This window comes from Amblyomma americanum, chromosome 2 (genome assembly GCF_052857255.1).
Source record: "Amblyomma americanum isolate KBUSLIRL-KWMA chromosome 2, ASM5285725v1, whole genome shotgun sequence".
NCBI lineage: Eukaryota > Metazoa > Arthropoda > Arachnida > Ixodida > Ixodidae > Amblyomma > Amblyomma americanum.
This window is the reverse complement of record NC_135498.1, coordinates 27872528-27895201: the sequence shown is the minus strand read 5'-3', so window position 1 is coordinate 27895201 and position 22674 is coordinate 27872528. Positions and strand designations below refer to the sequence as shown.

The window sequence follows — 22674 nt, the reverse complement described above, 5'->3', positions numbered from 1 at the left end:
TTAAGGCACTGTACCTAATTGCCGCAGCAAGCGCCAATTTACAGAATCTTGTTCGCAAGCTTGTACTCTAACGTTATTTGCTATATATGTTGGGAAAGTCCTGCGATTGCAGCGCCTTGTTCTGCTTTCGGACGCTTCAATCTGTAGTGTGTGCTGTTCTGTGTTCGCAGAGTCTTCATTCTCTTCGCCAGCCATAGATCAGCTCTCCATAGAGCCCCATCGGACAAGCCAGCTTTGCTCCCAACTGAGGCCAAGGGCACTGCAAAGTGAGTGCCACCTCGGTTATTGAAACGATGGCTGTATGAGGGACTGCCTTCAGGGCAATCGGTAGTGTTGTCTGGCGTAGTACCCGAATACTTCAGTGTGCACTAGCTGTCCAAGGATGATGTCGTCCAGCTGGGCGTGAGAGACATGATTATGTACCCATGGGCCGTATGGTGGTCGCTTGTCAGAACGTAGCACGTTCAACTGTCATCACTAGGTCTTCTCCGGTCACACGGCCCAGATGTGCCGAGCAGCGGGTGCACTCATGACTGCGGGTGGGGGCGGTAGGCGCGGCCAGTAGAGCCTGCGTTGTAAACACGAATAACCCTATAAGGGAGTAAACGGTCCCTTAGTGCACTTTCTAATAGAGGCAGGCTATGCTGTCCAAGCCCTGGGTTAGATTTCCACCCCTGAAAATTTGGAATGTTGGAAGCACCGCATCTCGGGCGGGGCAGAGATTGTCACGTGGTACGTGCGTCACAGAGTGTCACGATTTGATGGACGTCGCTTTGCGCTTCCCGCAGGCGCGCGGTTTTCCAATGGCCCGAGTAACGGCCCGAATTTGTTGAGCAACAGCGGTGAGGTTAATCACATTTTCGAAGTTCTATATTGCATGGTTATTACTGACGGCCGGCTACAAAACTCGAATTGCATTCTGGCGCCTATTGGTAACAGTCCAAAAGTTAACTACTAGAATTTAGTTAATGACAGTACTTGTTAACATAATTCGCCGGCTTTTTGACGTCCGCCAGCACCGGTATTATCATGCTGCAAAAAGTTTATATCTCAAGAACCCTAGTTTTAAAGTTTGTGCCGGGCTTGCCCGAAACACCTGGTATATATCGAGGTTAGCGCTTTACATTTTTTTGCCGCCGATTCCGAGCCAGATTTTTGTATTGAAATTCGTGGTATAAAGTTATCTGTGTTTCTCGGGCATTTTTTAAAACTAAATTTATTTGACTACAGTTTTAGGTTATGCACTTGGTCCAGGATCTTGTCAAGGAATCACTCTTTTGTCATATCTTCTTACATTTCGTCTCCACGGTGTTTTTTGCCATAATTTCGTCCTGCTTGTTGTTTTCTTTTCAGACATTCTGACAAAAAGGCCTTGTGGCCAAATGTGAAAAAAGTTAGAGATCACTGCCGCTACCCGCACTGGAAGGATGCGAAAGCATTGACGCCTCCTCAACACTCGTCGCCTCTCTTTGCCCCTGTTTGAGTCCATTTACGTTCGCGTCTAATCAATTAACTAATTATTATATGTCAATCAAACTGTTTTGTTCGATTAATTCTCACTCATCAAACACATTTCAATGCATTTCAAACTTAAATTTCACTTCTTTGCCTTTTTTCACTTTTCTGTCGTCCACGGCTGTTTTCCCGTCCACTCAATATATCGACATCCGCGCTATTTCGAACTTGTTTTGACATTATTGGCTCTAATTATATAGCTCATCGTCCTATTGACATCGACTTTTTTGCGCATCATCCTCACATTGCCCTCTATCGATCACACCCATTCGTTTGATGCTGCCTCTTCTGAGAACGTCACAATCGCTGTGGACACGTTTTTGTGATACGCTTTGGTGACACGACCCTGTCGTCATAGCCTAGAAATGCTTTCGCATTACTAAACACTAATGTTCCTCTCCTTTGCGAAATTTTCAATCAGGCTTTGCCATCAGCCTCGCAGGGGCCTTTATCGCGGCAGAGTGCTGTCCTAAGAGTATGCTTTGGAATTTTTCGCTCATCTGTTTCGTGTGTTATGTTCTCGTCTCGTTCTCGTCTCGTTCTCGTCTCGTCTCGTTCTCGTCTTGTTCTGCTCTCGTTCTCGTCTCGTTCTGCTCTCGCTCTCGTTTCGTGCTCGTCTCTTTTTGTCTCGTTCCCATTTCGCTCTCTTCTTGTTCTTGTTCGTCTCTCGTTTTCGTCCCAGGCAGAGTTCATATCTGCACCCGAGTAAGGCAACGACCGCGCCCTTCCTCTCCTAATGACATCCTCCTCTTTATCCCGGCGCAGGGTCGACGGTGACGATGCAGGAACTGGACGGGCTTATGGCCAAACTGGAGCAGGACAACCGCATCCTGGCGGAGCTGGACAAGAAACGCTCCTGCCTTGGTAAGTGGGCGCTTTCTTTCCTCATATGCTTCGTTTACATAATTTATATGGCACCGGAAATGGGTCTCGCGAGCGTGTATTACAAGGGAGAAGCTGCAATCCAGCGCTCATTGCCTCCGAGTTTCATACCGCTACCACTAAATGTTGACCTATACATGAAATATTGCAATCATTAACGGGATGATGGGAGGAGCTTGGACCTTAAGGTCATTTTCGTTCACGGATTTGGCTGCCCGTAGAAAATAGGGTTCTAACTGTCTGATGGTCTCTTATTGTTTCTAATTTCGTTGTTCACAGCGTCTGTGAGCGTCGAGCATTCACGGTACTGCGAGTTCATTTTACACGCAAGTAGCTCACATGATTACATAGTTTTACTCTTTTACCTAAATGCCAGGGAACTTTTAACTTTTCATACTTTGTCTGTGCTCGGACAACGTCTTAACAGCGCCAGCAAACGTGAGTACTGCTTATTTGTCATTCTAAGCAGAAAATCCGCTTTCAAGGTTTGCAAAGAATATAGTGACACCAGCTAAGAGCTACAATACAGTAAATTGTCGGTCAGCGCGAAAGTCATGGTAAAAAAAAACATTGGCTCCATAATTATAATAAAGGAACCTATGAGCACGTTCGAAATCAAAGTGTATGTACGATCTCTGTATATACATGCCAGTATTCTCATAATGGCGAAAATACGACGGGTCACTCAGGAACGAGATTTCTTCGGAGAATGCCAAGGCGCCGTTTTGCTTCCTCCACCTCATTATACATAACTTGCGTGCAACGTGTGTGCGTCTGCATGTCGTTGTTTAATAATAATAATCGGTTTTGGGGGAAAGGAAAGGGCGCAGTATCTGTCTCATATATCGTTGGACACCTGAAGCGCGCCGTAAGGAAAGGGATAAAGGAGGGAGTGAAAGAAGGAAGGAAGAAGAGGTGCCGTAGAGGAGGGCTCCGGAATAATTTCGACCACCTGGGGATCTTTAACGTGCACTGACATCGCACAGCACACGGGCGCCTTAGCGTTTTTTCCTCCATAAAAACGCAGCCGCCGCGGTCGGGTTCAAACCCGGGAACTCCGGATCAGTAGCCGAGCGCCCTAACCACTGAGCCACCCCGGCGGGGTGATTGTTGTTTAACGGCGGACACCGGGATAGAACCGCGAGATATGCTGCGCTCTTCAACTCGGGCTCGTGAAATTAGACAGAGACGACGCCAGCTTAAAAAAAAATGTGATAGAGTACAAGTGTAAATGTTTGATGTTGGTGGTGGTGTTAAAAGAAAAAATCGCGGGCAACCACCGTGGGAATCAGCTGACAATCTGGAGGCATAAGGCCCATAGTCAGAAATAAAATTCTTGAAAGGTCGAAAACATACGCGATTAAGGTTCAGTTCATTCCAGTAGGCGTCGGGTTCGGATCCCCACGACGATATATTGTCAGGAAGTGGTAACTGCAACCCGGGGAGCAGAAAGACAGCGAAAATGGCGTCTAAACAAAACTCTTTATTTGTGCTGACATGCGTCTACAATGGACTGAATCACTCGGCGGCGGCGTAGCAACAAGCCCGCTCGGCGGGCGTCAAACAGAATGCCCGCTGCTCTCGCGATCGGCCGTGCTCAGTTTAAAGCTGGTAGTGAACTTTCGAGATACGTCGTGCAAAGCTACTACAACGTTCTGGAACAACGAAGAATCGGCTCTGCCTGGATGCGACGAGTCTGGGTCGCGTCTTCCATCGCAAATAAAGCGATAAAGCGGCGTGCTGGCAGCTTTGAAGAATGAGCCAACACTACAAAGATTCGAGTCAATATGTTAGTTTCTGTAGCGAGAGCTACACTACGCCAGCTCTTCGAGCCTTCAGCGTGACACCCCTTGCGCTCTGTAGTCACGTGGCCACAGCTGGTCACGTGGTGCGGAGCAGCTGCTGCTGCCGGCGGCGCGGCGCGCCGGCTAAACCGATCTGCAACAGCTGTGCGCATGAGCCGTGTCAAGTGGGGGGGGAGGGGGGGGGAGGCGCGGAGTGGAGGAGAAGGAGAGAGAGGGAATCCACGTCCAGGGACGAAGATAAAGAAGGAACGCCCAGCAAAACGGAGCGGCGAAAGACTGACTTTGCAATTCGACTGAGCGAGTTCCACTCGGCCAGATGTAGCTCTCACGTCACTCCAGGTTTAACCAGAGCTAAACCACAGCGATTTTTTTCTTCTGGTTTCTAATCAGTTATCTTTCAGCGATAATATAATTGCACGATAATTTCCCCATTGCTTAATACTGTAAATTAAAAGAAGAAAGAGAGAAGCATTCCCCTATGTTCTTTGGTTTCTACTATTGGTTTCCTTCTTAAGCAGGAAAACGAATGAAATTCCTGGAGATGACTAAACTTGCTATTAATGATTTCTATCCGTTCTGTATTCTTTAAAATCCGCTTATTCTTAAAAGATAATCATATAGGTATGTTGTAAATACAGAGTGCGAGCAACTACTGTCTGAGGAAAACAATATATTAAAGTAGCAATCCGTTTTGTTTGCAGAGATATCAGTTGTTTTCACCCGCCATAAAGAATGCATAAAAGGTTCACTGTTTTCTTTCCTCAACTACGCGTGCATTTTGAGCACGCGTACGCCCAAGTGAACCGATTTATACGTCCCCTTCGAAATTCGATGATCGTGATGCCGCGGACTCTCGGCACGTGGCAGGCATTGAGACGAGCTTCGCGTCTTGTACCTGGCGTGCTACAGAAGTGCTCCACTAGACAAGCAGGGTTTTGAAACGACTCTTCTCATTTCTATCTTTCTTTTTTTTTCTACGTTCGCTCCATTTTCTGCCACGTGGAATCACTTCGTTTCTCCTCTCGCAAAACACCGTCATCTTTTGCTTCACGGCACGGGCCACGTGGAATCACTTCGTCTCTCCTCTCTCAAACACCGTCATCTTTTGCTTCACGGCACGGGCAGCGTGGAATCACTTCGTCTCTCCTCTCGCAAAGCGCCTTCATCTTTTGCTTCACGGCACGGGCCACGTGGAATCACTTCGTCTCTCCTCTCGCGAAACGCCGTCATCTTTTGCTTCACGGCACGGGCCACGTGGAATCACTTCGTCTCTCCTCTCGCAAAGCGCCTTCATCTTTTGCTTCACGGCACGGGCCACGTGGAATCACTTCGTCTCTCCTCTCGCAAAGCGCCTTCATCTTTTGCTTCACGGCACGGGCCACGTGGAATCACTTCGTCTCTCCTCTCTCAAACACCGTCATCTTTTGCTTCACGGCACGGGCCACGTGGAATCACTTCGTCTTTCCTCTCTCAGAACGCCGTCATCTTTTGCTTCACGGCACGGGTAAAGTGTCCACCCTGAATGAAACAGTTGTGTTACTGCGCCTCTCCTTTCCTCGTAACCTCCCCCCTCGAACCACTTTCTATCCCTCTCTCCTGTTCATGATTGTATAAACAGACACACGGCCTTCCCTGTGTACATACACGCCCGCAGCGCCAACCGGTCGATTGTGGGTTTCCGCGACTTGAGAATTGAGGACACGCGTCATTCGGTTCGCCCCACCTTCTTCTCTCCGTTTTGCGCCACGTGCTATTTCGGCCCCGCTCAACGTGGATTGAATTGAGTGACGGTAGCACGTGTCGCGCCCGGTAAGTCCCTCATGTCGCCCTTCTGTAAAAAGTATAGACACCAAACTTTTGGCTGCGTGTTTTCTTCTTTGTGATGATGCGTAAGGCATTGTTATACATTGATTACCATGTGGTGTTCTCCTACGGCCGCAGAATGTTTTATAATCGAATTTCTTTCTCGTGCTGTTTCGGTTTCATCAGTCCAACAATGATTGTGAGGTCGAGGTACGCTTATAAGTCACGTGAGGCATAAAATGAGGAACTCTGGGACCGCACACGGCCCAAAGCGAAACCGCGCGCCCATAGAGATTGCTATCCACGCCTACGAGCGCGCGTCACACAGCGTCGCGGGTGTCACGTTATCAGGTGGTACTAGAGAGTACGTGACACCCGCGACGCTGTGTGACGTGCGCTCGTAGGCGTGGATAGCATCTTTCTGGGCGCGCGGTTTCGCTTTGGGCCGTGTGCAGCCCCAGAGTTCCTTGCGCGGCAGCGGCGACGAGGATGGCGATTTCAAAAATCTGACAACTGATGTGCATAATACACACGGTGGCCTACGAGCCTCTCAATAAATGAGGAGCCTAAACGTACTAGTTAAAAAGTCAGCCAATAAATATTAGTTTCCGGCCTGCTAATTAACACATTTTAGCTGTATTATAATGCATGCACACCACTGTCCCCAATGTTATGCCGAATGAAGCGCCGTGTTTAAAAACAATTGTAAGAGAGAGACCCTGTATGTTTGTCACATCTTTTGCTGCGGAATGGAGCAAGCAGACGGACGGCGACGCAGACGGCGCAAAACCGGGGAAACTATAAGCTAATACGACAGTCACTGTAAAGAGCCACTGAGTGTCCTCCGGTAGATGGAGCAGCGTCTCTGCGGAGACGAATCTTCGACAGACGGGCGTTAGAGAAAGGACGCTGTTGTGCTCGCAGGCTCGTCGTGCGGCCTACTCCCTGCTCGGCTGTGCGGCCCGTCCTCGTCGGCGGCGCTGACCGCGTCCCTGAGCAGCACCCTGAGCCTGAGCGGCGGAGGAGCCACCTCCTCGCTGGCGCCCGTGGCCGCTTCGCGGAGCAGCCTCGCGCAGCGCAACGCCGGCGGCAGCAGCCTGACGCTTCCGTCGCTGCCGCCCAACGGCATCGTGCACTCGACGGCCGTCTCCACGGCCCTGCACCACCAGCAGCAGCAGCTGCACCAGCAGCAACTCCAGTTGCAGCATCTGCTGCAGCAGCAGCAGCATCAGCATCATCAACAGCAGCCGCCCGTCACACCTACGCCACGGCTTCACATCGACGCGCAGACGGCACAAGGTGGGCTCCTCTCGGTGATCGCACGAGCGAGTTAATGAGGGGGGGGGGGGGAATGATTGACTGAGTGAGGTGGGTGGGTGAGTGATTGACTGAGCGAGTAATTGAGGTGGGTAGGTGAGTAAGTGATTGACTGAATGAGTGAGGTAATGAGTGAGTGGAGCGAATGAAGTAGGGACTAAGCGGCTGGGGGACGTATAAGTGAGGGAGGGCGGGAGCAAACGAAACATGCATGCGTCCCATAGAGAGAATGAATAGAATAGTAAGAATGAGCCTAGAATGAGGATGCCGAAACATGGCGCCATGTTTGTGTTCCATTTCTGCACGTTGTAAACGTTTCAGTTCCTTATACTCCTAAATACCTTCCTTGAAGGGGGATGTAAGGTGTTCTTCATGGATGGAGTAAATGAAGGCTTCATACAGGCGTGCTCTGGAGGGCTAGCCAATTACTCCCTTTTGGGCATATATATTTGCGAGCACTGTCCCATAAGCCGCGTAGCCTTCCCGGCTCAAAAATGTATCTGCTGTAGAAAGCACGCGAGATGCCTCACATGTGGTACAATCCTGCAGCCGAGTCATCCTGCCGTCAGACAACTGGCTCTTAAGCTGTGCATTCCGCTTTTTCTCCCGAACGCATCTCTTAATCCGTTGGAAACAGAAAGACTATATATAGCGTATGCTGTGCATTAGAATACAGCGCGCCGTTTGTGTCGCGTGCCCCAGCGCTGGCCGTGGCCTCGAGCCAGCAGCACAACCAGCAGCAGCAGCAGTCGGCCACGCCACCGCAGCCGCAGCTCTCGGCCCAGCAGCAGCAGCAGGCGCAGCAGCAGGCCGAGGAAGACCCCCTGGGCGTGGACTCTGTGGAGTTCCTCGACCTGCCCGGCCGGGGCCGCTGCCGCGTCTACGTGGCCCGATACAGCTACGACCCACTCAAGCAGTCGCCCAACGAGCACCCGGAGGCCGAACTGTTCCTCGCCGCGGGGGACTACATCCTCATCTTCGGCGAGATGGACGAGGCGAGTCTTGAGAACAGCGTTGCGCACCATGAAGCTCATAGACTTGTTCTGTCATTAGCTTGCTCGGGTATGGATAGGTTGAGGCAGATGTGGTTGCTGAGCAAGCCTGCCTTTGCTTCGAGAATTTTCCATGACCGCGGGGGAATATTGTCTCAAAAGGCCAGTGATGTTGGCGTGGGACGGTATATCAACAGTACCGCGTCTTTATCACTTGAGTCGTTGTTTTCTCGCAATGCCCCCCCCCCCCCGCCTTTTTTTTTTGTCCTGAGTCTTCACGAACCCGCGCAAGCAGGATTCGCCATTCTTCAAGCATTTCTGGAGATTGCAGTCGCTCGTTACGGGTCTAGTGGAGCCAATTCGGCTCCGATTAAGGCACACACGTATACTTATTTTGAAGCCGCCTGTCGTCCAAGGTGCGGCACAGCAGCACTATGCTTTTACTATGGTGCAAAGCAGTTCCCATCGAAAAAGGTGTTCTCAGTTATTATTGTTATTGTTTGAATCTATCTTTGATGCTCTGTCTTAGCTAGACCGAAACCATGCAGTGCCGCAATACGATTTCGGTGTACGTTTGCAGTTGTCTTAGCAGTTAAGGGCATGGCTGTTCTTAGTGCTCGTGCTGTAATTAATGCTTAATTTTTTTTCAGGATGGTTTTTTCAACGGAGAACTCCTCGATGGCCGCAAAGGATTGGTGCCTTCCAACTTTGTCGAAAAGCTCACGGGTAAGCATTTCGTCCGCATTCAGATATTGAATTAAGGTGTGCACTTAAGATTTCCAACGCATTAAGCCGTCATTTACTTCAAATATTTATCGTCTGATCCGGGTGTGGTACTTATGCTCGAAGGTGGGAAACTTTACAGTCTTGCGATACCGATATACACACCGCTAAGTCTGGTCGGCGGCAAAGAACTGTTCTGCGAGTTGAAGTGCCGTCTCTGGGCACCGTCCAAAATGGGGGCATCGCTAGCAAAGGCAACTGGTTCTCATTGATTCTAGAGCACTTAGATCGAACAGACTATGTTTATCGTAAAATACGCGAGAGCTGTAACCGAAATTCTGTGCGTTTACCTCCTCGGAAATGTCAATTACATCGTTTGTGATCGACGCGGCGTTTATTCGGTTTATTCTGATATTCGACACGCAACGGTACACATAACTGGGCTTTTTTTCTCCTTAGAAAAACAAGGATACAAGTCAGGAGATCCGAACACGGATATTTGAATTATTATAGAAGGCGATTTAACAGAGTCTTAATAAAATTAATTCCGTTCTGTAACGCAATTCGCGGAAAGCGCCGATCATACGGTGCCCAATTTTCTGAAAACGCGCGCTGCGTGAATTGACACCCGAACAGAAGCTTGCAAAACAAATAGTTGCCCGCGGGCTTCATGATCATGCAGTCTCTTGAACATCTATCTGCTTGTTCGTGCTTAGTTGGTTAGGTCAAGTCAGTTCATTTCTTGTGCGGCACTTGCTATGACAGGCCGAGCATGGGTGCTTAAAACTGGAAGTGGGCTTGGTGACACGTTGCAAGCGCACGCAAGGCATAATATGCCGAGAATATTTGTGGTTTACACTATCAATGTCACTTGCGACTCAGTGGGTTGCTGGCTTTGTCCCGAAAGTAAGCGTCTTGCGAAAGCAGTGAATGTAATGCGGACACCCTGCAAGACTCATGTGTATTTCCCATGCCGTTGCAGGCGAGGACCTGCTTGAGTTCCAGACGTCCATTCTGTATGGGAACCGCGACTCGGACGACAGCAGCGCTAGCGTCAGCTACGCGCCAGACTTGGACAACCTGGCGGGATCGGACGAGCAGCACAGGCTGCCCCCAGGTGCGTTGAGGACACGTGGCACGACCACCGGCTTCTTCTTCGTATAGCCGTTGCGGTCGCAGTCATCGTCAAGGACTCGTAGATGCACTGAGAACACGTGCAGAGTAACTCACACATTTAAAAATGGGGCGATCAGAAATAACCTTTTACTCTAACTACCCTCCAGACCTGACCTCGCAGTGACCAAAGAGAACCATGGAAAAGTCGACACTAGGTAGCCTAGGTTGTCACAGAACTTTCTGAAGGGACACCGTGGCAATTTTTGCTGCTATAAGTGCAAAAGCTCGGCAAGTAGAGAAACCGAGGTTGGTATTCCGGCCCACATGTTGCTCGAATCACTGCCACCTCTTGTTAGGTATCCTTATATCCTTCTTCTTCTTCTTCTTCTTCTTCTTCTTCTTCTTCTTCTTCTTCTTCTTCTTCTCTTTTTCTTTCTATTTCTCTTTTATTTTTTATTTTTTATTTTTTTATTTCTCTTTTCCTTTCTCTTTATCTTCTTCTTCTTCTTCACCCCGGGTATATGGCACATATCCACGCTTTTTCTTTTTCTTCTTCTTCTGCTTCTTCTTCTTCGTCCTCTTAAGGCATGGCACATACCCACATGTCGGGATTGGCCAAGGTGTAGTGGCATAAACAAAGGAATTTCCATAAGAGATTACGACAAAATTTTAGCACCAAACGTGAATTTTGAAAAAGGTATCAATAAAAACGACAGAAGAATATTTAAAGTAAGATAACAGACAGCATTTTGGTGAAAAAAGAAGAGCTCGAAGAATTTTAAAAGAGGTATGTTAGAGCAACTTGGTCTTCTTGAATTCAGGTGGCCTGAGTGTTTCAGCACAGGTGTTTCTTCACCACTATACTCTTCCTTTGAATAATTGCCGCTGTACCAGATCACCTTAACTCGAATCATGTTGTGCCTTATATTGCGCGGACACACACGCGTCTGATGATGCCGTGGTAAATGAAACATTTGTCTGTCTACTCTTTTTTGTGCTTTTTTTCTTTTTGCTGTTTTTTTCGCTAGTGATGATCGTGCTCTTCACTGAGCCTGTTTTAGTTTTCAGTGAATCATTTGTGCTAATGAAGAACACTGCCGTGACGGTTCGACTAGAACGCCAAGTGGGATCCGTAAGAGCAGAAGTGTGTGCTCTTGCGTGCAGAGGACTTCCATCGGATGAATGATTACATCGACTTGGAAGATATCGAAGAGGTGGACGAAGACGCCCTTTCCGAGACCGAACGAGAAAACGACGGCACTGGTAAGTGTCGGTCAAGAAAGCCTTCCCCCCTCCATTCTTTGGAGGGCAACTGCAGAGGTTTTAGAATTAAACGATCTTAATGGGGTTGCATATCTCAAATTTAAAGGTATAACTTATGAAGAGTCTTTTTGGTCTAGCATTTGAAACAGTGACGTAATCAATTCAAACCGCGAAGGCTTTCAGCCTGCATCCTCGCACAGGGTTATGTGACGTAATACAAGACAGGGTGGTGACGTTGCGCTCTGGCGGCTAGACGCCATAGCGACTGCAATGACACCTGAAGTCTTTCTTTGCAGTCACGAATTTGTGAGCTGCGCAAGCGATTCCGGCAATTTATCCAGAAAGATTGTTTCAAATAGCAAAAGGTTCATGGGGGTTTAACCTCCAAAGCGACTCAGGCTATGAGGGACGCCGCAGTGAGGGCTCCGGAAATTTCGACCACCTGGGGTTCTTTAGCGTGCATTTTTTTTTATTTCTTGAATAGAATTATGAAATCATATCGTACACAAGTCTGGCTGAGATATACGACTTGTGCTTTGAGCGCACCCGCCGCGGTGGCTCAGTGATTAGAGCGCTCGGCTACTGATCCGGAGTTCCCGGGTTCGAAGCCGACCGCGGCGGCTGCGTTGTTATGGAGGAAAAACGCTAAGGCGCCCGTGTGCTGTGCGATGTCAGTGCACGTTAAATATCCCCAGGTGGTCGAAATTATTCCGGAGCCCTCCACTACGGCACCACTCTCTTCCTTTCTTCTTTCACCCCCTCTTTTATCCCTTCCCTTACGGCGCGGTTCGGGTGTCCAACGATGTATGAGACAGATACTGCGCCATTTCCTTTCCCTCAAAAAACAATTATTATTATTATTATTATTATTATTATTATTATTATTATTATTATTATTATTATTATTATTATTATTATTATTATTATTATTATTATTATTATTATTATTATTATTATTTTGAGCGCGCGTTGTTCTGTGTCAAACGGATATTCACCGTAGCAAATGGTCGGGGCTCTTGGTTTAGAAGCTGATAGATACCTGCTTTGAACTTCTTAAAAAAAAGCGAATTAAACAGAATTAATTCATTCAATCATTCATTCATTATAAGCTACACCGAGTGGTGCGCTCTGGTACCGCAGGTGGCGCCGGGGCGGCGGGCTTTCCCGTGCCCCCTCCTCAGCGGCTGGTGCTGGAGCGCCAGCTGAACAAGAGCGTGCTCATCGGCTGGCTTCCCCCCGACGTGGTGCTGGGCTCCCTGGAGGCTTACCACGTGTACGTGGACGGCGTGCTCAAGGCCACCGTCCGATCCGGACACCGAACCAGGGCACTCCTGGAGGGCGTCGACGCGGCACAGGTGAGTGGGCTGCCGTGCATGGCACACCGCGCTTCTCACCGGAGGCCAATCAAAGGTACCCTTTCTTCTTTCACTCCCTCCTTTATCCCTTCTCTTACGGCGCGGTTCAGGTGTCCAACGATATATGAGACAGATACTGCGCCATTTCCTTTCCCTAAAAACCAATTATCATTATTATTAAATGGAATACAACACAGAACTGCCTGTGATTGTCCTGGGTCTCCCCCGTGCTTTCATTTGCGGATGGTGAAAGTTTGCGGCCCATGAGCATGAGTTCCACTGTTACTTTTACCTTATTCCTAGCTCCTCACTCCCGCTTCTGCCTTGGTGTTTTTTTTTCCTCCTTTCAAACTCAAGGGTGTTGACAAGCATCGTCAGGAAAGCAATTTAAGAGGCTCTTCTTTTCGACATTAGTAAATAAACGTGAATGCACGCGAGTGACGACGGTAGTGGGCTAGAAGTAACTTGATTTAGCGGCATATCTAATGTCAGCTTTACAGTGCGCAGGCGTTGCTTGATAGGTTGCTTTCTTGCTGATGCCCTCCGTTTTAAGATTACGGGCCTGCATCCTCGGTATGATACCATACTCCGCCTCAAGTCAGAGGATGTGCGATAAACACTGTTCGCCCGTTGTTAGGACGGTCTGGTGTTGGCCGGCGCTTTTGCTATCGTACACTGCTACTGTCTGGATGGCCGAAGACACGGGCCGGAGCCAGTCACGAACAGTTCTTCTGTGCGAGGTGCTTTCAGAGATTGGTTCGTCATTTTCAGGCGCCAGCTATAACCTCTAAACCCGTTCCGACAAAGTGTTAAACAAAGTATAATAATAATAATAATAATAATAATAATAATAATAATAATAATAATAATAATAATAATAATAATAATAATAATAATTGGTTTTAGGGGAAAGGAAATGGCGCAGTATCTCTCATATATCGTTGGACACCTGAACCGCGCCATAAGGGAAGGGATAAAGGAGGGAGTGCAAGAAGAGAGAGGTGCCGTATAGTGGAGGGCTCCGGAAGAATTTCGACCATCTGGGGATATTTAACGTGCACTGACATCGCACAGGACGCGGGCGCCTTAGCGTTTCGCCTCCATCGAAAGGCGGCCGCCGCGGTCGGGTTTGAACCCGGGAACTCCGGATCAGTAGCCGAGCGCCCCAACCACTAAGCCACCGCGGCGGGTAACAAGGTATAGCGCCAACATTTGCTCTCTGTGCATGCCCGAGCATGGCGCTTCAAAAAAAAAAAGGATTCTCTTGTCCGCCCCTCTTCATGACGAGAACAAAATCTGCTCCGTTTAATAATTTCCAAGCCGCTTACAGAAAAAAGTAAAACTGATTATGCTTGCGCAGTGCTGCTTAAGTCGCGAAACTCAGCGATCGATAGCGTAAACGTCTGCTTTAAGAGCGTTGGCTTTTACTTATCACGTTTCTCGATTTCCTGGGGTTTGCTGCCACCTCTTCTATTTTCTAAGTCCGAGGAATTCAAGGTGGTGGCCCCCATAGTAAATCGATATAGCAACCCAAATGGTGATTGATTGGTGACGTCGTTAGTATACCGAATTGGTGATTGATTGGTGACGTCACTGATATATCCTAGATAGCCGCCAATTGATGGCCTTACCGACAAATCTAATATGGCGGCCGCCATATGAAATCAATAGCAACCTAATTGGTCATTTATTGGTGATGTCACTTATAAATCCAAGATGTCGGCCAATAATAGTACGTAATTGATGACGTCATTCATTAAACTCCAGTAAACCAAACAGCTAACGCTCGATACTTCAACGTCTACCAGACGGTGGCGGCATCATTTTTTTTCAATCTCGGCTGCTTCCACCCCTTTGTCAGTACATACTTTTGCATTACGGCCCAGGTGTCTCCAGGACATGAACGTTTGAGTGCAGTGGGGCCGCGCGGGGGCCCAAGGACCTGCGCGTCCTAAACTCCCCTGTGTCCAATAAAGTTTTCACCACATCCCACCCGCTGCAAGACTCCTACCGCGCCTTTCCTTTTACTTATTGAACGCATACACAGGCGCGCACAGACCGTTCTAGAGTAGTTTCGAAGAGTTGGGCGATGTGTTACGCCTGCGCGTCCTGCCCGACGGCGACAAAAGTTGCACGCAGCGAAAAGCACGGCGTGGTCACGTGATCGCTGGGAAGAGCTACGCGTAGCCGGCAGAGGTGGAATGTGTGCCATAAACAGCTGTCGCTGTGAAAGTTAAATAACTCTTGTTATTCGGTTTTCTCCGGAAAATTGAAAACTAGGCTAAGGACAGCACGGCTATCAAATCAAAAGACCAGCACACGTAAACATTGCCAGCGGCGAGGGAGATTAATCGTAGGGAAGGGAAATTTTGAAGTGTAGGGCATTTGAAAGTGTGATGAAAGAACCGAGGAGGAAATGTAACAGAGAACAGGCAACAACAATAAAGAAAAATTGGGGGGGGTCACTTAAGCTCTGCCTTAAGAGTGTGACGTTATAGCGTAATGGGTTAATTCTCACATATGCAGAAGGTCATTCTGTACTTTACACTCAGATCCCTGGCAGTCCTCATACCCCTCCTGGTGCAGTGATGCAGCGGTTAATCGATGTGCCACTCCCTTACAAAAGTGTCTATAGACAGTTTATGGACTTCTTATAGACTATATAGCTTTCCTATAGATATTTATTTTTGTCTATTCATAGTCTAGAGACTGTTTATAGACATGAATGATGATGAATTTTTATGGCACAAGGGCAGCTGTGGCCGAAGAGCGCTACGGCACAATGTAGTTTTAATTCCACAAGGTGGGGTCAAAGACCCTGTTTTATAGGAAAGTCTACTAAAAGTATACGGTCGTAAATCTATAGATTGTCTATACACTATCTCTAAGATTTGTATAGCCTATAGACTGTTCCCTAGGGTTTTGTATAGAGAGTCTATAGACCTTATAGACATTAGTCTGTGGACAGTCTATAGACTGTCTAAAAATTTTTTGTAATGCACGTGCTCCGAGCGGTGGCCCTTGTGCGGCCCAGGTTGCTCTCCGCGAACGACCAATCATTAATTCAAGTGCCACCTGCCACGGTGGGTAGTTTGTTCACAATCCTGTGGGTAGGTTGTGATGACGCCGCAAGCTCACGTGACTTGGGCGGCCCACCTGCCTCCTACGTTGTTCTCTGGGGACCACCTACCAGAGCCACGGCCGTGATTTTTGGCTCACAACGTCGACACCAGATTTTCTGGACAACGGGACCTTTCACGCTATCGCGTTAAAACTGCCCATTGAGGATTCGTGTGAAGCTGCTGCTCGTGTCGGTGTCATTACAGAGCGACACGGCGTCTCCCAATCCCCCTCTCGGCAAAGGTCGATTGCACCCGTAATGACACAGGCCTCATTATCTGCGTCCACTCCACGACTGTGGAGGTACGTGACACGTGCGCGCTTCAGTGCTTTCTGCTCGCGTTTAATACCGGTCGCGTCGCGCGCCCGCGCTAAAGAGGCGGAAGGGAGGAAGGGGCGGGGCTACGCGTTATGAGCCATTTCCTTCTCCACTTCCAGCATAGAGGCAATCCCCAACGCAGGCACGACCTTTCGCGGTTGGTCGAATATCAACGCTGCATGACAGCTTGCCTTAACGCGGTAGTACCGACTATCGACGCGTGAAATGGTCCTCCGGGTTGTGTAGTTCCTGAAACGCCGCTTGAGCGTGTCGCGTAGATGCATACAATTGGTACGTCACGAAATGGCGCAATTGTCAACCATCTCTTCTTACTCTATTACTCTATTACTAGTGTTCTAGTACTCTTAGTGGGAACAGTGCTGGCCAAATGTTTTAGAGGAATCCCCCAAGGCGGAGTAGATTTGTAATAAGGGAGTAATTACTCATTGGCATCCACCCAAGCGCAGCCTTACGGCTACAAAGGAAAGCTAAACAGCTTTCTCAGAAACTTCGCGGTTGGTGAAAAATTCGTCCTGGAACCACTGCTTCACCGGAACCCGGAACCACGGCTTCACCGGAGCAGTCACTCCTTTGTAGCCGTATGGCTGCGTTTGGGTCGATGCCAATGAGTAATTACTTGCTTATTGCAAGTCTACTCCACCTTGGGGGATTTCCCTAAAACACTTGACCAGTTCTATTACTCTATCACTACAGCATTACTCTATTATTACCCTATAACAGAGCTCACGCGTTTACCAGAAAGCTAGCGGGTCCTTTTCATCGCTTTCAGCTGCTTCCCGTCTTTCTGAGGTTTTTTCGTCATCGGAAAATTTTCTTTCCTTTCTTTAGTCCACTGCATACACGTTCGCGCGATACAACCAAGAGTATAAAGAGTGTACAAGTGAAATATAAACCACAAATGGAGTGAAAAAAAACGCCCTACTTTTTGCCCTTTCCTCGTGTGAACAAGCGCTAGCAATAGCTGTATCGGGACTCCATCCAATGAGGTACCGCGCTCCAAGCTCCACATGGACCCCGGAGGTAGCAACACTATCTTAGATAAATGATGAAAGCAGTATGTTTACACTTTAGGGAGCAAGTCAATCTCCAATCTTGTTGCACTCCCAGCCACATACAGGAAGAAAAATTTCTTTCCTTCGGTTTTGCGCACCTTACTTTCTACTGAAACGAAAATCTAAGATCAGTTCAGCCGCTGAAAAAGGCTGGTGTTCCTTTCTGCCCAGATGGAGGGAAAATTAATCTTCTAAGTGCTAGAGGAACCTATCGTGACCAGAAAGGTAAACAATGCCCCGCGTAGGAGCACAACGTTCCTTGTCAGATCTATTGCGTGAAGCTACAATAAAAGCGTAGAAGTGCCTGCGATCTCCTACGGGCGAAGGAGTGCCGTATTTTCCGCGGTATAACCCGCAGCGCTAACTCTTAGCTCGCTTAATGAATAGCCATTTTTCTTGTGTCATGTGTACGTGTTCGCTTTCCGTAGTACAGTCGGGTATGCTTAATACCGGTTCTTCTATTACTTTTGGCTTTAAACAGCCAAAATGTGTCCCTGAGCGGTAATCACGAATGATCCGTCGAATGAAAAATACTTGAGACATTCGGGGAACCTTGCAGAAACATTTTTCCTGGCGGCAATTTATTGCAGTCATTGCAGAATGAGCAAGTAGAGGACGGGTACAAAAGGTGGCGAGCGTGACGACCAGAACTTTACGGCTGAAGCTTCAGAGCTTAACACTTCTGTTGGGCCTAATTGGTGCATGGTGATACAGATGAACGCTCATATGTATCTTCAGAGGTTAGCCTTCTGGTTTTTGCCTGAAAAGCTGCATTATGGTCTGAATTTCGGGCGACATTAAGTGACGGCCGGAGCTTCTGCTTATCTGCGTAAAGTTCACAAGCCCCAAGCCGCTACCTTTGTCTTTCGCAAAAATAAACAGCTCTATATTAAACCCGTTCGTTGAGTTGCCTCTTGAAGTTGTGAAGGCTCTGGCTAACTACACTCTAAACACGAATACGCCTATATGGGAGTAAAAAGGGAGTAAAGTGTCCTCTGGCGCTTCCTCACTTCCTTTTACACCTTTCTGTTTAGAGTGTACACTCTAAACACGAATACGCGTATATGGGTGTAAAAAGGGAGTAAGCTGTCCTCTGGCGCTTCCTTACTCTCTTTTACACCTTTCTGTTTACTCTAAACACGAATACGCCTATATGGGTGTAAAAAGGGAGTAAGCTGTCATCTGGCGCTTCCTTACTTCCTTTTACGCCTTTCTGTTTAGAGTGTACACTCTAAACACGAATATGCCTATATGGCAGTAAAAAGGGAGTAAGCTGTCATCTGGCGCTTCCTTACTCCCTTTTACGCCTTTCTGTTTAGAGTGTACACTCTAAACACGAATATGCCTATATGGCAGTAAAAAGGGAGTAAGCTGTCATCTGGCGCTTCCTTACTCCCTTTTACGCCTTTCTGTTTAGAGTGTACACTCTAAACACGAATATGCCTATATGGCAGTAAAAAGGGAGTAAGCTGTCATCTGGCGCTTCCTTACTCCCTTTTACGCCTTTCTGTTTAGAGTGTACACTCTAAACACGAATATGCCTATATGGCAGTAAAAAGGGAGTAAGCTGTCATCTGGCGCTTCCTTACTCCCTTTTACGCCTTTCTGTTTAGAGTGTACACTCTAAACACGAATATGCCTATATGGCAGTAAAAAGGGAGTAAGCTGTCATCTGGCGCTTCCTTACTCCCTTTTACGCCTTTCTGTTTAGAGTGTACACTCTAAACACGAATATGCCTATATGGCAGTAAAAAGGGAGTAAGCTGTCATCTGGCGCTTCCTTACTCCCTTTTACGCCTTTCTGTTTAGAGTGTACACTCTAAACACGAATATGCCTATATGGCAGTAAAAAGGGAGTAAGCTGTCATCTGGCGCTTCCTTACTCCCTTTTACGCCTTTCTGTTTAGAGTGTACACTCTAAACACGAATATGCCTATATGGCAGTAAAAAGGGAGTAAGCTGTCATCTGGCGCTTCCTTACTCCCTTTTACGCCTTTCTGTTTAGAGTGTACACTCTAAACACGAATATGCCTATATGGCAGTAAAAAGGGAGTAAGCTGTCATCTGGCGCTTCCTTACTCCCTTTTACGCCTTTCTGTTTAGAGTGTACACTCTAAACACGAATATGCCTATATGGCAGTAAAAAGGGAGTAAGCTGTCATCTGGCGCTTCCTTACTCCCTTTTACGCCTTTCTGTTTAGAGTGTACACTCTAAACACGAATATGCCTATATGGCAGTAAAAAGGGAGTAAGCTGTCATCTGGCGCTTCCTTACTCCCTTTTACGCCTTTCTGTTTAGAGTGTACACTCTAAACACGAATATGCCTATATGGCAGTAAAAAGGGAGTAAGCTGTCATCTGGCGCTTCCTTACTCCCTTTTACGCCTTTCTGTTTAGAGTGTACACTCTAAACACGAATATGCCTATATGGCAGTAAAAAGGGAGTAAGCTGTCATCTGGCGCTTCCTTACTCCCTTTTACGCCTTTCTGTTTAGAGTGTACACTCTAAACACGAATATGCCTATATGGCAGTAAAAAGGGAGTAAGCTGTCATCTGGCGCTTCCTTACTCCCTTTTACGCCTTTCTGTTTAGAGTGTACACTCTAAACACGAATATGCCTATATGGCAGTAAAAAGGGAGTAAGCTGTCATCTGGCGCTTCCTTACTCCCTTTTACGCCTTTCTGTTTAGAGTGTACACTCTAAACACGAATATGCCTATATGGCAGTAAAAAGGGAGTAAGCTGTCATCTGGCGCTTCCTTACTCCCTTTTACGCCTTTCTGTTTAGAGTGTACACTCTAAACACGAATATGCCTATATGGCAGTAAAAAGGGAGTAAGCTGTCATCTGGCGCTTCCTTACTCCCTTTTACGCCTTTCTGTTTAGAGTGTACACTCTAAACACGAATATGCCTATATGGCAGTAAAAAGGGAGTAAGCTGTCATCTGGCGCTTCCTTACTCCCTTTTACGCCTTTCTGTTTAGAGTGTACACTCTAAACACGAATATGCCTATATGGCAGTAAAAAGGGAGTAAGCTGTCATCTGGCGCTTCCTTACTCCCTTTTACGCCTTTCTGTTTAGAGTGTACACTCTAAACACGAATATGCCTATATGGCAGTAAAAAGGGAGTAAGCTGTCATCTGGCGCTTCCTTACTCCCTTTTACGCCTTTCTGTTTAGAGTGTACACTCTAAACACGAATATGCCTATATGGCAGTAAAAAGGGAGTAAGCTGTCATCTGGCGCTTCCTTACTCCCTTTTACGCCTTTCTGTTTAGAGTGTACACTCTAAACACGAATATGCCTATATGGCAGTAAAAAGGGAGTAAGCTGTCATCTGGCGCTTCCTTACTCCCTTTTACGCCTTTCTGTTTAGAGTGTACACTCTAAACACGAATATGCCTATATGGCAGTAAAAAGGGAGTAAGCTGTCATCTGGCGCTTCCTTACTCCCTTTTACGCCTTTCTGTTTAGAGTGTACACTCTAAACACGAATATGCCTATATGGCAGTAAAAAGGGAGTAAGCTGTCATCTGGCGCTTCCTTACTCCCTTTTACGCCTTTCTGTTTAGAGTGTACACTCTAAACACGAATATGCCTATATGGCAGTAAAAAGGGAGTAAGCTGTCATCTGGCGCTTCCTTACTCCCTTTTACGCCTTTCTGTTTAGAGTGTACACTCTAAACACGAATATGCCTATATGGCAGTAAAAAGGGAGTAAGCTGTCATCTGGCGCTTCCTTACTCCCTTTTACGCCTTTCTGTTTAGAGTGTACACTCTAAACACGAATATGCCTATATGGCAGTAAAAAGGGAGTAAGCTGTCATCTGGCGCTTCCTTACTCCCTTTTACGCCTTTCTGTTTAGAGTGTACACTCTAAACACGAATATGCCTATATGGCAGTAAAAAGGGAGTAAGCTGTCATCTGGCGCTTCCTTACTCCCTTTTACGCCTTTCTGTTTAGAGTGTACACTCTAAACACGAATATGCCTATATGGCAGTAAAAAGGGAGTAAGCTGTCATCTGGCGCTTCCTTACTCCCTTTTACGCCTTTCTGTTTAGAGTGTACACTCTAAACACGAATATGCCTATATGGCAGTAAAAAGGGAGTAAGCTGTCATCTGGCGCTTCCTTACTCCCTTTTACGCCTTTCTGTTTAGAGTGTACACTCTAAACACGAATATGCCTATATGGCAGTAAAAAGGGAGTAAGCTGTCATCTGGCGCTTCCTTACTCCCTTTTACGCCTTTCTGTTTAGAGTGTACACTCTAAACACGAATATGCCTATATGGCAGTAAAAAGGGAGTAAGCTGTCATCTGGCGCTTCCTTACTCCCTTTTACGCCTTTCTGTTTAGAGTGTACACTCTAAACACGAATATGCCTATATGGCAGTAAAAAGGGAGTAAGCTGTCATCTGGCGCTTCCTTACTCCCTTTTACGCCTTTCTGTTTAGAGTGTACACTCTAAACACGAATATGCCTATATGGCAGTAAAAAGGGAGTAAGCTGTCATCTGGCGCTTCCTTACTCCCTTTTACGCCTTTCTGTTTAGAGTGTACACTCTAAACACGAATACGCCTATATGGGTGTAAAAAGGGAGTAAGCTGTCATCTGGCGCTTCCTTACTTCCTTTTACGCCTTTCTGTTTAGAGTGTACACTCTAAACACGAATATGCCTATATGGCAGTAAAAAGGGAGTAAGCTGTCATCTGGCGCTTCCTTACTCCCTTTTACGCCTTTCTGTTTAGAGTGTACACTCTAAACACGAATATGCCTATATGGCAGTAAAAAGGGAGTAAGCTGTCATCTGGCGCTTCCTTACTCCCTTTTACGCCTTTCTGTTTAGAGTGTACACTCTAAACACGAATACGCCTATATGGGTGTAAAAAGGGAGTAAGCTGTCCCCTGGCGCTTCCTTACTCCCTTTTACGCCTTTCTGTTTAGAGTGTACATTCTAAACACGAATACGCCTATATGGCAGAAAAAGGGGAGTAAGCTGTCCTCTAGCGCACTGTCCTTTTATGAAAGGGGGTGCTCTGGAGGACAGCTTACCCTCTTTTTACACCTTACTGTTTAGAATTTACAAGAAGCATGACGCGCTGCAGCAGGGTGCGTTTCGACTGTGCCGAGCGGAACGAGCCGCAGATTTAACCTTTAAAACGCTGCTTGGAGATGGTGTAGCGGAAGTCCTTATCGGCTTATCTTGCTCGCCAAGTCCCGCCTTTCTACCTAGCATCAGAACTAGCAGTCTAACGGAGCTTTTCTTGAAGAACGAAGAAAGCAGTACTGTTATGGCTTTGGCTACAGTTGGTACATGCCTAGAAAAGTGCTCACATCCTATGCGCTTTGCAGTGATCATGCATATTCCTTTGAACGTCAGAGTTCTGATT

The 22674-nt window shown here is 47.3% G+C and overlaps 1 protein-coding gene across 6 annotated transcripts in view; it reads left to right on the top strand.

Moving 5' to 3' along the window:
- Window positions 1–22674, top strand: part of Rbp (RIMS binding protein) — a 401872-nt gene that overhangs the window by 342431 nt on the left and 36767 nt on the right. For all 6 annotated transcript variants that reach the window (XM_077653608.1, XM_077653610.1, XM_077653611.1 and 3 more), the window contains 8 exons: window positions 171–266; window positions 2281–2379; window positions 6930–7304; window positions 8025–8317; window positions 8965–9040; window positions 10020–10154; window positions 11318–11416; window positions 12557–12771. In XM_077653608.1, coding sequence (XP_077509734.1) covers window positions 171–266; window positions 2281–2379; window positions 6930–7304; window positions 8025–8317; window positions 8965–9040; window positions 10020–10154; window positions 11318–11416; window positions 12557–12771 — 1388 coding nt within the window. The remainder of the gene's footprint in view (window positions 1–170; window positions 267–2280; window positions 2380–6929; window positions 7305–8024; window positions 8318–8964; window positions 9041–10019; window positions 10155–11317; window positions 11417–12556; window positions 12772–22674) is intronic.